Raw genomic sequence first — 13,439 nt, forward strand, 5'->3', positions numbered from 1 at the left:
TTGGAAATCCTTAAGAATCCTTGGTAAGATGTAAAGTGTTTCAATTTTTACCTTTGGTAAGTTTTTGTTGGAAGAATCCTTAAGAAAAAGTATTATCATATGTCTGAGTATTTCAAACAAAAATGACAATAAAGCTGACTTGTGTTCAAATTTATTAGTTATTTAATGTTTGATTTCGTGCGTTCATCAAAACTTAATAGCTACTAAAAAGTATTGTTAAATTTTGTTAACTATAAAGCTGCTTAGCAATTAACATTTCTATCTAACCAAAAAGTCATGAGATCGAATCTCCAATTCTTATTTGTCGTACTAAAAAGAAAGAAAAAACCTTGAACACGTGAGCATGCCACTTCGACATACTATTTGAAAAAAATGAATATTGTTATTTTTTATTTTTTATTTTTTAATACAGCATATATACGTGGATAAAGGAATCAAACTTCCGATCCAATTTTGTTGATGGCAAGTTTGTTTTAAGTGTAACATTGGAATATTCACTAGTTGTTATGGGTCCAATCAAACAGAAGAAGAAGTCCGAATTAAAAAACTAAATATATACAATTTAATTATTTTAACTCCACGTCACATTTACACATTCAATTACACCCCAGGAATCTTTACTTCTACAATTTAAACTAATTATATACACAACTGTGGTTTCTTCTTTACATTATTATTACTATCATCATCAAATTCAACTTCTTCATATTTCAGAATCAATCATATTCACCAAATCAACGTACCACGCTTCATGAACGTTAACTGATACAGTGGCTGCCCCTACTAAAACTTCGGCAGCTTTCACCATCCTTTCTGTTAGCACCGCCCCTCCGACCTGCCGGAGAGCCATTTCTGCTAGTCTTCTTCCACTCCGTCCGCTTCCACCAAGAACGACTCCTCTCGCTCCCTTGTAGACGGCACGAGACACCTTTTCAATCACGGCGTCCCCTGCCTGCAAGCATTTTCTTATCATCCTACTGATAACTACCCTCCTTGATTCAACGACCTCCGCATCGCCATCTCCGCCTGTGAACTTAACTATCACTTCGGTGATTTCTTCACTTCCAGCATCCTTGTCTCGGTCTAGCATGTTCGAAATCTGTTGAGCACAATTCGAGACTGCGGTTTCTATGTCTGTAGTGGTCAGTGTTGAACTGCCCTGGCCCAGGAGGATCTGCCGGCAAACAAGTATGCTGCAACCAAAGAGCAAAGAGCAAGGCGTAAAATATTTGTTATCGTAACAGTACAAAATTACTACGGTTCTCAACCGATTTCGGTTCACGTTTCAAGCCATTCTACCTGGTTGTCGTTACGATTAGTTTCTGAACTTCAGACTGAACGGCCCTTATCCGGTGAAGATTAAGACTAAACGTTTCTGGTAATACTTCTTGCGTTACACCAGACGCACCGGTCACCAACTTCAGAAGTCCGAGCCTGATAGCTACATCCAGTTCTCCTCCACTGCATTCTGGTTGTTCATTACCTGTGCGTTAATAGAAAAGAAACAAACGACGAAAAAGTGAGATCCGGCTCTAACTTGAGACATGTACTGAGTTATTTAAGAAAAAGGGAACCAATGATCACTCCAGAAACTCCAATGGATTCAATTGTCAGTACCTGAAGTTTCACTGGCAGTAGAAGTCTGTTGGTTTGCATTCGTCAGGGGGACAATACTTCCACCGGTTCTTAGAGAGGTCAATGGAAGACATCCCTGTGATGTTCCCTCGGAAACTACAGACCACGACGATAAAATGTTCCTGTGTTCTTCCCACTCCTGGTTTCTGCCATGCCACACAGATGAAAGCCACTGCAATGTTTTCGGCAGATTGGTGTGGGCATCAGATGGGATCCCATATCGGTTGCCAAAAGCTTTTCTAAGATAATCAAAACCATGGGGTCCGGTTAAAATAGGCTTCATAATTTCTATACGAGCTTTGCTTATGTCTTGTTTAAGCACCTGCAATTGAAGTGAAACATAATCAAACCTTTTGCCATTACTATGAAGAAAGAGGATGCCATTATTTTCTCATACCATTTATAATCTTCTTCAATCAAAGAGCTCAGGGAGAAGAGATTAAAAGTAAGAACAAACCTGAATCTGCTCAAGGACAAATTGCAGACCCTTAATCAAGGCGATCACACATGGATTGCTCGACTTATCTTCGGTACAACATATCTCAGTTAACTCTCCAAATAAACTCTCGTAACTAGCCTTCAGCTTGCTCTCTTTAGATGGAGAGGAGAGCTTCTGCAATGTGACTAATGTAAACTCCAAAATCCTCCCAAGGTAGTCCATATCCAGGTTCCCTGACTCGAGTATCTTGTAATGACAGAAAATGAAAAGAGAAACTTATAGAAAACAGTTACGGAGACAACAATTTTCAGCACTGTATCGGGACGAGTATGATTAATACCTGGGAAAGAAAGTCTATGTCAAAGGCTTCAGTTATCTGCTGTTTCCAGCTGTCTGGAGCCATATTGCAAAGTTCATCCTGGACCTCCCTCACAAGCTGAATCACCCTATCATAGTTGGGCTCTTCTTGTTTCAAAGATTCCATGATGCCATCCCAAAAAGCCTTCTGCATTGTTTCTCTTATCTTTACCTGGAAAGAAAAATGAGAAAAGCTGAAAAAATTGCAGTTGCCCTTTTCATATTAGAGCCTGAAACTTAAAAAGTGCTTGGGACGCATATGAATAATCTTATATGTTCTCTGCTAAGAGACAATTTGCAAATCTTAGATTATCGAAGGCAACAAAAAACGAAACCGATTTTCAGATTGAAAAATTATACAAACTTGCAAACCTTAATACTGTTCGGGTCTTCTTTGGTCATGTCTGAGCTGTCAGAAAAGGGATGATGATGTTGCTGGTGGAGAAACTCATTTACTAAAAATTCATTCTCAGTGGCCAAGTCTCCAACAGGGCCTAGCTGACCATCTGGAATGCTTCTTCTAGATTCAGATAAATCATTTGGTTTGGCCACCAATGAATCTTCCCTGAATAAAGAGCGAACTACACGAGATGGCCTCTCGCCATGTTTGTCCTCACTGCTCCTGATATCTGATCTGGAAACAGAAGGGACATCTGAGTTGGGCAGAGATGAAGATATAAACTGTGTAACTGGTGAACTCAGAGCGCTTCCGTTTTCTTTAGACTCAAAGTACTTAGATCGTGTTTCAGATAAAGCACTCTCCATACGCTCAATCCCAGCATCTCCGCTAAGGTTCTGAACCTTTTCTCTTAAAAGTATTTGATCATCACTGACCTGATCAACATAATTACAAACTAATTACCGAACACTTAACAATTATACTGCCAGAAAGTGTGTCAAGAATGCTAAATGCCGCAATAACACTCCATATTAGTACATATCTGTCATCCTTCTAAAAAGATATATTGCTAAATTTGCCTGACTCGTAATAATAAAAGATTGCACTTTCTGACATGTTCTTTTAATCCATGAATTTAAATAAAAAATTACTAATAAAAATTCCTAGATATGTAGTCATAATTATAATTACCTGCCGTAAAAAATAAAGTTCATAAATACAAATCTTACCTGCTTTTGGATGGCCTTCATATCATGTGTAAGAGCATTATCTCCCCCAGCTGACAACTTGCAAGTTTGAAGCATAGAAAGTTCAAGATGACAAGCAGCTCTCACCAAATCCTCTTCCAACGCCCGTGCATCCTTCACCTTCCACGCCACAAAACAATTCAGGTAGGAGCACCATGCTTTATCAAATGCAGCAAGCTGAGATCTGAAGGTCCATTGTTTTGGTGATGAAGATTCTGATTCATCATCTGAACTCTGGATAGGCCCTTCCAAAATAATCTTTATCAGTAGTTCAAACTCGTTAACAAATTCTTTAGCGGTCTTGGCCAGAGCAATCTCACGTTCTCCCTGACCACTAAGAACGGCATCAGGATGACCCAGTATCATATAAGCACAAAGGACCACTCTAACTGAATATCTGGATGGTTTAGCAGCACTTCTAGCTCCCTCCCTAACAAAACATACTTTGCTTGCATTTCTGCTCCTTGCCGAAGAACTTGGAGTAGACCTCCTTTTAGGAGAAGCAACTCGCTTAAGAAGGTGGTCGATATTTTCAAAATTAGATGGATAATTTGTAGCAGCAACAACCCTAGCAACTTTCAAGCGGCTTTCAAGCCGATCAAGTAAAGCTTTAACAGTTTGGAGAGTAGAACTTGATTCAATCAGAACAGCGAACTGCTCGAAAGGCATTGACTTGACAGATCTTCCATTAATTTTCAAGGACTTGTATGCTTCAGTCAATGTTAAAGTTGTCCTCCTCAATTTTTGAAATCTCCTCCAGCACCTAACGGGAAAAAAATTGTAATGATGGAAAATGCAGTTTCATTTCAAGAGAAGATGTCCTTTAATACATCTGTTACAGCACCAAAATCAACATCAAAAGTATCCAATAGGCAAAGCAAATGCAATGAGATCGTTCACCTCTTTCAAGGATGAATGAAGAAATGTGCCATCATGGCAAAACTTATAGACATGATGCTGATTTGACCTCAGATAAAGACTAGCATTAGTTATCCACAAACCCCCAACCGCCAACCATAGCAAAAAAAGAAACTAGTAATGGTAATAATAATAATATGAAAAATGCTAACTAATTAAAAAATATAGATTAAGGATAAAATATCTCCGCCTGTAAAACAAAGAACGAAAATTAGTAGTTTTATCAGATCAAGATACAGAGAACCATAATGTATAGTTTTCAAATTCTACAAGGGTCCTATCTTTAAAAGCAGGGAGGAAGAAGTGCTCAACCCCATCCTCATAAGAAATTAACTATAACATGTTCCCATTACATCAAAATAAAAGGTTTATCTTACAGCCTAATATATAAATAATGAAGGCAACAGCAAAAAGGCATTTTGAATAAGTAATTCATATTTAAATCTCAAAAGCAGTGAAGAGCAAAAATACCTTGCTAGTTTTCGGGATAGGATGTCAGCCTGCTTGCGCATCCTAATTCTATTCACTCGACTAGCTATGTTTGGCCTTCCTCTCTTCCTCAAGTATTCTGCTCTCTTTCTCTTTGCCTAATGATCCACCAAACATCACGATGATGAGAATGGTACAGACGAACCAGAGTCATGTGATCAAAACAAAATCAGTCAACATAAAACAGGGTCCCCCACTAAGACTAACTATTTTATTTCCAATTGAAATCTCTCATCTACCAAAACATCGAAAGGATGAGAATGATAGACACAAATCGAAGGCATGTGACTAGCTATTCTAATTCCAATTGAAAATTAACATGCATACCCTTTGCATTCGATCTTCCAACTTATCCCTCATTTTCATCCTCTCAAGCTCACGTTGTTGAGATACAGACATAGCCACGCGCCGAGCCTCCAACACCCGAGCACGTGCCCTCTTCATCTCTGCTTCCAACAAACCCAGTCGTTTCTTCTCAGCAGCTGCACGCTTCTGAGAAATTGCAGCACGCACATGTTCCTTGTACTTGTTTTCCCAAGCCATCTTTCTTACCAATGACATAGATGACCTTTCCATCAATGTGGCCCTTCGTTGCCTGTAAGCCTTTAGGATAAGCATTCTGTTGGCCTCTGCTTGCTGTGCCCGAGTTGCAACTTCTTTGCCAAGTTCCTCACGCTCTTTCTCTTTACGTCTCTCCACAATAGTTTTAGCGACTTGTCGTAACTCGTCCAACATAGCAAGACGCTTTTGAGCATTAGCCAATATGCTCAACCTGTCATTTTTAAAGATCATCACCTTATAGTTTGAAAATCTAAAAATATATGATGCATAACAGTCAGACCATTATCTTTCCAAGAAATAATATTACGGAGACCACATAAAAAATCTTACTGCTAGTCACCAATATAGAAATAAAGATCACAAAAATTCCCAGAATTAACACAGAAGACATTCTTTTTGTAACCGTGAGTTAGAACTTCATCACTATTGAAATCAATCCTAATAATCTAAACTTAAATGCAGATGAAGTGCCGCAGAAAGGTGTAGAGACTAGAGAGATCAAAATAGAACGTTCAAACACCACAAATGTAATAACAAACAAAATTTTACAGTTAGATAGGATGCAATGCCAGCCGGCCTTCTCTAAGATAGAGACTTCTCATCCAGCAACTCCTTGGTTGCAAAAGTCCATGTTTCTGGCATTGCCTTGGATTCATACAATGGTCTCAGGTATTTCAAATTGCCAATAGTTTTCCCATTAAGCTCATCTACTATACAAATTCTGGAAACATATTTACTAATTTACCTCTTCTGCTCGGCAGCCAGGAGTTTAGCTTCAAGCCGCTGACCAAGGTCTTCCTCCTGAGAAGAAGAATGTGATGGACTTTTCAGCTTCGGTCGAGCCTTGCTGGACAACTTCTCATAATGTTGCTGCACTCCAACAAAAAAAAAAAGAATTAACAAAATCAGTTGGCTTAAAGTTTCCTGCCAAAGGTTGAAACCAATGAGCGAAGATGACGACTATTAAAAATCAAACGTTGAATGTAATTAAAACTGTGAATAATAAAAAATGATTAAATAGATGACAAGATAATAATAAAAGCTATCAGTCTTTCTACTGCTGTGCTGTTGTCAATACTCTCCAGCCAGCAGGTTACCGCTGGATGATATTGTTTGAGAGAAACGAAACAGATATTTAAACAAGGCAATTTCCTACTAAACACAATACAGAGGAAAATTAATTTTTTTAATGAAAGAGAGAAAAAGGAAAGCGAAGTCAGAAGAAAGCTCATGTGAGAGAAAGGAACCGACCAAACCACCACCGAACAACCAAAAAAGAAAAATAACTAAAAAAGTAACAGTAAACTAAAGGTATGGAAAAGAAATTAGGCATTAAAAGAACAATGAGAGACGAGAAAATTATTAGCAGGAATATTATTGGGAACTCTGATTACGCGCCTCTAAGATATTAGTTCAAAACTTAATCCCGTATCAGTTTCTGAGAACGAACGGATAAAAATTCGAAAAGAAAAACCGAAATTAAACATGGAAAGAAACTGCTCAAGATACACCAAAAAAAAAAAAATTATAAATATTAACTAAAGCAACTCTTATTAAGTTAACGTAAAAAATATCCTGGATAGGTGTGTGCAAGAGACGTTAAAGAACTAAAATATCGACCTCTTCACACATCAATCGGCGAGATGAAACGGCAGAAATACTAGAATTTCGAATTCAAAACATGTCTTCCTCTTCAAGTGAAAAAACGAAAAGAAGAAAAGAAAGAACAATTCGAAAGACTATAATTAGGTTAGGAACCTGTCGACGAAGATCAGCATCACGAAGCTTGGCCTGGATTTCCTCCACAGTACTGGGAGACTTACACTCCACGAGAAGTCTCTGACGAAGTCTCTTGGGAATTCTCGGAGGAGAAGAAGATAATAGAGCGTCGTCGGCCGAGAAGTCCACCGGAACGCCCCTGGCTCCCGTTTCCGGCGTATCCACTCCAGCTTCCATGAATGAGAAGAAGAAGAATCGAAAGAATCGGTACAGCGACGGCGGCGACGGCGACGATCAGAAACAGATTACGATCAGAATCGTGCAGAACTATGTGGAAACAGAGGAAGAATCAAGAGTGTGATGAAGAAATGGAGAAGGAAACGTAATGGAGAAGATGGAGAAGATGGAGAAGGGGAATGGGAATGGGAAAGGCGTTGGTTCGGTTCGGAATGGGATTACGAATGAGGAAAGCGTGTGCTTTTTATATGTAATAAATTAAATTAATAATAAAATTTATTTTATTAATAAATAAGGAGTCGTCTTTGTTGAGGAGTGTGAACTTTACCAAACGGGGCCTTCTGCATCACGCCACGTCACCGCTGGCCCCAACGGTAATCTTTTTTATATTCCACGCCGCTTCCCTTCTTCTTTTTCCGTTTTCTTTTCCTTTCTTTGATTGATTAAATAGATTAATAGGAGATATAATTTCTTCTTCTTCTTCTTCTTTTTTTCCTTTATTCTATCTTCGTCTCCAGATTATGAAATATTTTTCTAAAATTTTAATTCCTTGAACTTGAATTAAAAGAAATACCTAATTTTATTTCTTATCATTAATTTTTAAGAAATTACTTAACTTGAGACGGACACATGATGTCTACATGGACCGAAGTTTAAAGTCACATATCATAGGTTAAGTATAAGAGGTTTTAAATTGATTAACTTTTTAATGATTAATAAAATTAAAGGTTAAATTACAAGTTTAATCCTTAAACTTTAAAAATTGTGTCTAATGGGTCTTGAGTTTCAATTTTTAATTTTGTATCTAATAAGTTCATAAATTTTTATATAATACATTCTGACCTATACGACGTTGTTCAAAATTCATGAATATATTAGATACAAAATTGAAATGTGAGGGTCTTATTAGATGTTTATGTTGATTTCGGTACAAGTGCTTTGTAGGGTACCATATTGGTGACACGTAGGTCTCGTCTTCAAGCTCCAATTAGACCTGCACATAGAAATCTAATACCGATGTGTTGCTCTATTGATTGCACTCCAAACACCTAAGGGCCCATTTGATAACCATTTTGTTTTTTGTTTTTGGTTTTTGGTTTTTAATTTTTCAGAAATAGAATTGTAGGGCCCGATAACCATTTTAGCTTTTTTGTTTTTGATTTTTGGTTTTTGGTTTTCTGATTTTAAAAAACAAAAACCATATTTGATAACCATTTTTTGTTTTTTGTTTTTAAAAAGTTAGAAAATTGAAAATACATATTAGGGAGAGAAAATTTTATGTAGACTAGAGATTGTTAAGGATCCCACATTGAAGAGAATGGACTTAACAATGGTTTATAATAGACATGAGCTACTCCTCAAATTACCAATTGGTTTTGAGATGGAACCCCATGAATATTGATATGGTATCAGAGCGGGAGGTCCTGTGTATAGGAAATGCATGTCCCGACCCCTAATTAAAAACAATTATAAAACCAATAATTTTGTTCTCTCGGACCCAAGAACGAGTTGGAGACGGAGACTAAACATTTTCACGAGAATGGGGAAGAGCATCGTCACTCGCACCCACACCATTGTCATCTCTACTCTACATAAAATTAAAAACCAAAAACCAAAAACTAAAATAGTTATCAAACGGATCCTAAGTTAGAACTTGGGTGAGACATAGAACACTAGGATTTTTCGCAAGGAAGTTTTTCATATATAGTTCTAGGGTTTCAGTCCTCTCTTATATTGAGACAAAGAGAGATGAATAGGTTATGTGGGATCACCGACATTTTGCCGTCCTCCTGACTTCGCAGAGGGGCACGACGACGTAGAGGATTCGCCCGAGGTGTCAATGCCTGAACCGTTGGTGTTGGTTGCATCGTACCCAAGTCAAGTCAGTGTGCTCGACCTAAACCTAGTTGGGCTTGGCACGTCCCTATTCCTCGGGTCTAGGAGATCTAAACTCGTACTTGGGTCCAATGGCTTCGACTTCACCCTATAACATTAGACACAATTAAATTTTCATCCAATAAATCCTTGAATTTAAAAAAAAAATATATCAAATATGACAAGATTTTGTTAGACGAAACTAAAAGTTCTTATTAGACACTTTTAAAGTTTAGGGACCTATTAGGTACAAATTTAAAAATTTAGGGACATATTAAACACTTTTTAAAATTCAAGAACTTATTAGATATGTTATTGTGTAAAATCGAGGTGTCAAGCATTGTAAGCTTGTCCAACTATGCGAGCTGGGTAAAAGAAGATCCATTAGAGACCGAGCGCACCGGATCCTACCCCAAGCACATTGGACATCTCATACAAAGAATCATAAGCTAACAGCGTGCTGACACTCTATACCAAACCACAATACGCCTCACGGGATCACACAGGGCGCCACACCCCCATCGAGGGGATAGAGAGGGAAAAAGGTTGTCGGTGGTCCCATTGGACATGAACGAAACACGTTGCCTCCCTCTCTCCGCCCCTCACATTCGAACTCACTCTTCCTCTCTCCATATATATGGAAAAGAGCAACTCTAATCGAGGTAAGTTGTCTTCCCTTATATAACTCCTTATGAGAATTCGGTACACACTCTGAAGCATACTCTCACCCTCGAGATCATTGCCCTCTTACTATATTTGCTTCATACCCGTTTGCTCCCAACTTGTAACTTAAGTATCAAAGTACATTCGGCACAACATCACACCAATGCTAGATTTCTGTATATGGGCAACAAAGACTTTAGAGACGAATGCATTCGTGGCACCTGCGACACTTGCCAATAAATTGACACCAACATGATACAAGATCGAAAGTTTAGGATTGAACTTATCATTTAACTAAAGTTAAATCAACTATAAAAAAAAAAAAAAAAAAAAAAAAGCTTAGGCACTAACACAAAAGAATTGAGAGCTTGAGAGGAGGAAAATATAAAATTTAGATATAATATAGGATTTCGGCCATAAAGAAATAAAAACCAAGAAAAAAAATGTACTATTAAAGGAGCATTTGTTAAGACTTAAAAGTTATGAACAAAGTGGGGACTCTCCATTAAAGGAAAATTTGACATTGTGATCATAGCATTGAAAATCACCTGTCATCTTTTTCTTCTTCTTTTTTAACTTTTTAATTTAAAATTATTATTGTTACTCTCAGACTTCATATCTTCGTATCTTATTTTAAAGTTTAGAGTTCAAATTCTTGTTTGTTGTTTTTTAAAAGAATACGTTATTTTTTAATAAATATTATAATTTAATCCTCTTCTTCTTAGTACATAATTTAATCCTTCTTAAAGTATAATTAAATTTATAAAGAAATTAATTGTTCCTTTTAAGTATAATAAATGTGGATATAGGGATTGAATCTTCGATCTTTAGAGGAAGAGTAAGATATCTTAATCGTTGAGCTAAGCTCATGTTAGCGCATAAAAAATTATTTTAATTCTTGTGGTAAATTTTTCTTTTATATCAAATATTAACGAATGCCTTATATACCTCCATTCGTTTATTTACTTGATTAGTTGAGATTAATAGTAGACATAAATATTAGAGGTTTGGGAGTAGATTAGATCATGGCTGGAGTTTAACGCGAATTTGAATTTTTATCAAATATAGCTAATTAAAAATTAAAAGTAAAGTTTAAAATAGATTTTGTAAGGTCGGTAGATTAAAACATAATACTTTTATTAAGAAAAAAAACACATAACATTTAAAAGTGACAGATTACAAAAAGATAACAAAAAAAAAGTTTAGAAACTAAAATAGAGTATAAGTAAAGTATTTGCCTATTAAACCAAGCATAACTTAATTGATTATGTTTGATCATAAAAATATCAACCCTGCGAACGTCATATCGGCTAGGATGAGTTGGATAGAGAACTTCGGATGTCTCGTAGAAGACCTGCAAAACAGAGTAAGCACTTGGATACTAAAGTCACCAAATGTCCAAATCAACTCATGAGAGAGAATTGAGTTGTTCGCGTACCTCTAAATGAAGCAAAATAATTCTATTTATAGGCTACTTCCCCGACAACCGTCCCGACAGTGCCTCAACGACTCTTTAAGGTTGTAGTGAATCACGGCGTGTTGTCGTGGAGTTTGTCGGAATCTGCGACTGAGTTGAGGTGAAGCCAAACAGTTCAACTAAAGCAATAAGAACTAACCTGAAGGAGATTAGATCGGCTCGGCAACGCAAGACGTCGGCTCGAGCATATTCATATGACCGAACTAATGAGACTTGGAAATGAACGACATTTGCCACGTGTATTGTTCGGGGTCCAACCAACGTAGGCCACTTGTAAGAGCATATATCTTCGACAAAATTTTCAGAGGTTAGAGTTCCCGCCTCACATAAAACTCAAGAAAAACAAATAATTTAAAAGAATCTCACTCAAGGAACTAACTTTTAAAAACAATCACCTATTGTAAAAAATACAATACAGGTTGGAAAATAATGATTTCAAGTATCCAATAGGCAATAATATCATATATTTTCAAAGATTGTTTTGCACAAAATATACCTGTTGATGCGTGGATCTCGGTCCTCCGGTTCACTACCTCGCATCCACCAAACTTTTTGATCCGGGACTAGTACCTGCAAAATCAAATCGAGCTAAACCGGTGTGATTCTAGTCACACGGGCTCCGATGCTTAAGTTAGCAAGAGAATAACGTAAATGTAGTCAACTCTCCTCCCCATACCTCTAAGGCTGGATCAATACTTATAACGTGAAGTTGTTCCAGAATCTTCCGTAGCTAACCCTAATTCACCGTTGCAGGGCCTGGGCGACATCGTCGATCGAAGACGGGGGATCACTAGCTGGGCCGTGGGCCGAGCACGGCTCGGGACCGAGCCCCGGGTCGGGGCCGAGCCCTTCGTGGCTCAGTGGGCTTCCCTCTGGTCGCTTTCCTCGTTCTCTGCCCCGGCGTTAGGTCACTCTTTTGGCCGGCCCGTTATGTCCCGGGCCGGTCTTCCCCAATCAGACTTCAACTCCTTGTCTCGTTTCGGGTCATTTTCGTTCTCCATAACATTACCTTTTAATTATCAAATTAGCATAAAATAATAAGAAAATTATTTGCTTCAAGAAGAAAAAAAGGAATGTAGACTAGCCCACAGCTTATATTTTGAAAATCATATTTTGAAAAATATATAAAATAAATAAAATTCCCACAAACACACACAGAAAATATATATATGAATTTTTAATTAATAAGATGAGTGGCAAACGGTAATTGATCTAAAAGAAGAAACATCCATTTTCAAAAGCATTCTCCTATCCCCATGTGCATCATTCTTTTTTTTTTATCCTCCCTTTTTTTAGTACCTTCTTTTTGTTTTTTTAATCCTCTTTTGGCTTTTTGCCTCCTTCAATTTCGCTTCATATCTTAAAGTTTCAATTTCATATTTCATCAAAGTCAAATATATATTACATAGGTTAAATCATGATGCCTATTTAATCATTTGAACTTTAAGAAATTGAAACTGTATATCTCTTTCCATTTTATTTCTAATAAGTCTTTATTTTAATCTTAACGTGAATATAGTTCAACTATATAAGACATATATCTCTGATCAAAAGACAGTGAGTTCGAATTATCACTCAAACATGTTGTTGGTGTTAAAAAAAAATGTCTTTATTCTTATGTTATTACTTAAACGTTCACGTGACGTGTTGATTGAAGTACTTATGAGTAATTATTTGGCACAAGAGGCAATGAGTGATACAAAGAGTATAGGTAAATTGGATAAAATAAAGTGGGCATTAGGACTAGCGAGTGTATATTTTTAATAGCATTTTTTTAAACATAGCTAGTCTACTTTCTTGTATAATCCATTGTCACATCGTACCAAATCATTACTTACTAATCTAATCAATTTTACCAAAAATATTGGGGACTTATTGGAGATAAAACGGTGGACTGTTGTCTTGAGATGTTGAATAGGAGGA

The 13,439-nt window shown here is 37.0% G+C and overlaps 1 protein-coding gene across 1 annotated transcript; it reads right to left on the reverse strand.

The window, feature by feature from the left end:
* Window positions 1-539: 539 nt before the first annotated feature.
* On the reverse strand, window positions 540-7,727 carry LOC111024305 (T-complex protein 11). Its single transcript, XM_022301954.2, has 11 exons — window positions 7,304-7,727; window positions 6,291-6,415; window positions 5,312-5,756; window positions 4,967-5,082; window positions 3,560-4,340; window positions 2,804-3,265; window positions 2,415-2,603; window positions 2,093-2,320; window positions 1,618-1,957; window positions 1,300-1,483; window positions 540-1,193 (listed from the first exon to the last, which is right to left on the reverse strand). The coding sequence occupies exons 1-11, from the start codon at window positions 7,499-7,501 to the stop codon at window positions 704-706; spliced, it is 3,558 nt and encodes a 1,185-aa protein (XP_022157646.1). The 5' UTR covers window positions 7,502-7,727; the 3' UTR covers window positions 540-703.
* Window positions 7,728-13,439: the final 5,712 nt, after the last annotated feature.

This window comes from Momordica charantia, assembly GCF_013281855.1.
Source record: "Momordica charantia cultivar OHB3-1 chromosome 4 unlocalized genomic scaffold, Mcharantia_2.0 BLBB01000004.1, whole genome shotgun sequence".
Lineage (NCBI taxonomy): Eukaryota > Viridiplantae > Streptophyta > Magnoliopsida > Cucurbitales > Cucurbitaceae > Momordica > Momordica charantia.

Excerpts from the sequence above, each read along its gene's own strand:
- LOC111024305 (XM_022301954.2), bottom strand. The coding sequence starts at position 7,501 with ATGGAAGCTGGAGTGGATACGCCGGAAACGGGAGCCAGGGGCGTTCCG. Across the intron at positions 6,416-7,303 it reads ATGCTGATCTTCGTCGACAG|CAACATTATGAGAAGTTGTC; the intron begins GTTCCTAACCTA and ends GTTGGAGTGCAG. Across the intron at positions 2,604-2,803 it reads AAGACCCGAACAGTATTAAG|GTAAAGATAAGAGAAACAAT; the intron begins GTTTGCAAGTTT and ends TTTTCTTTCCAG.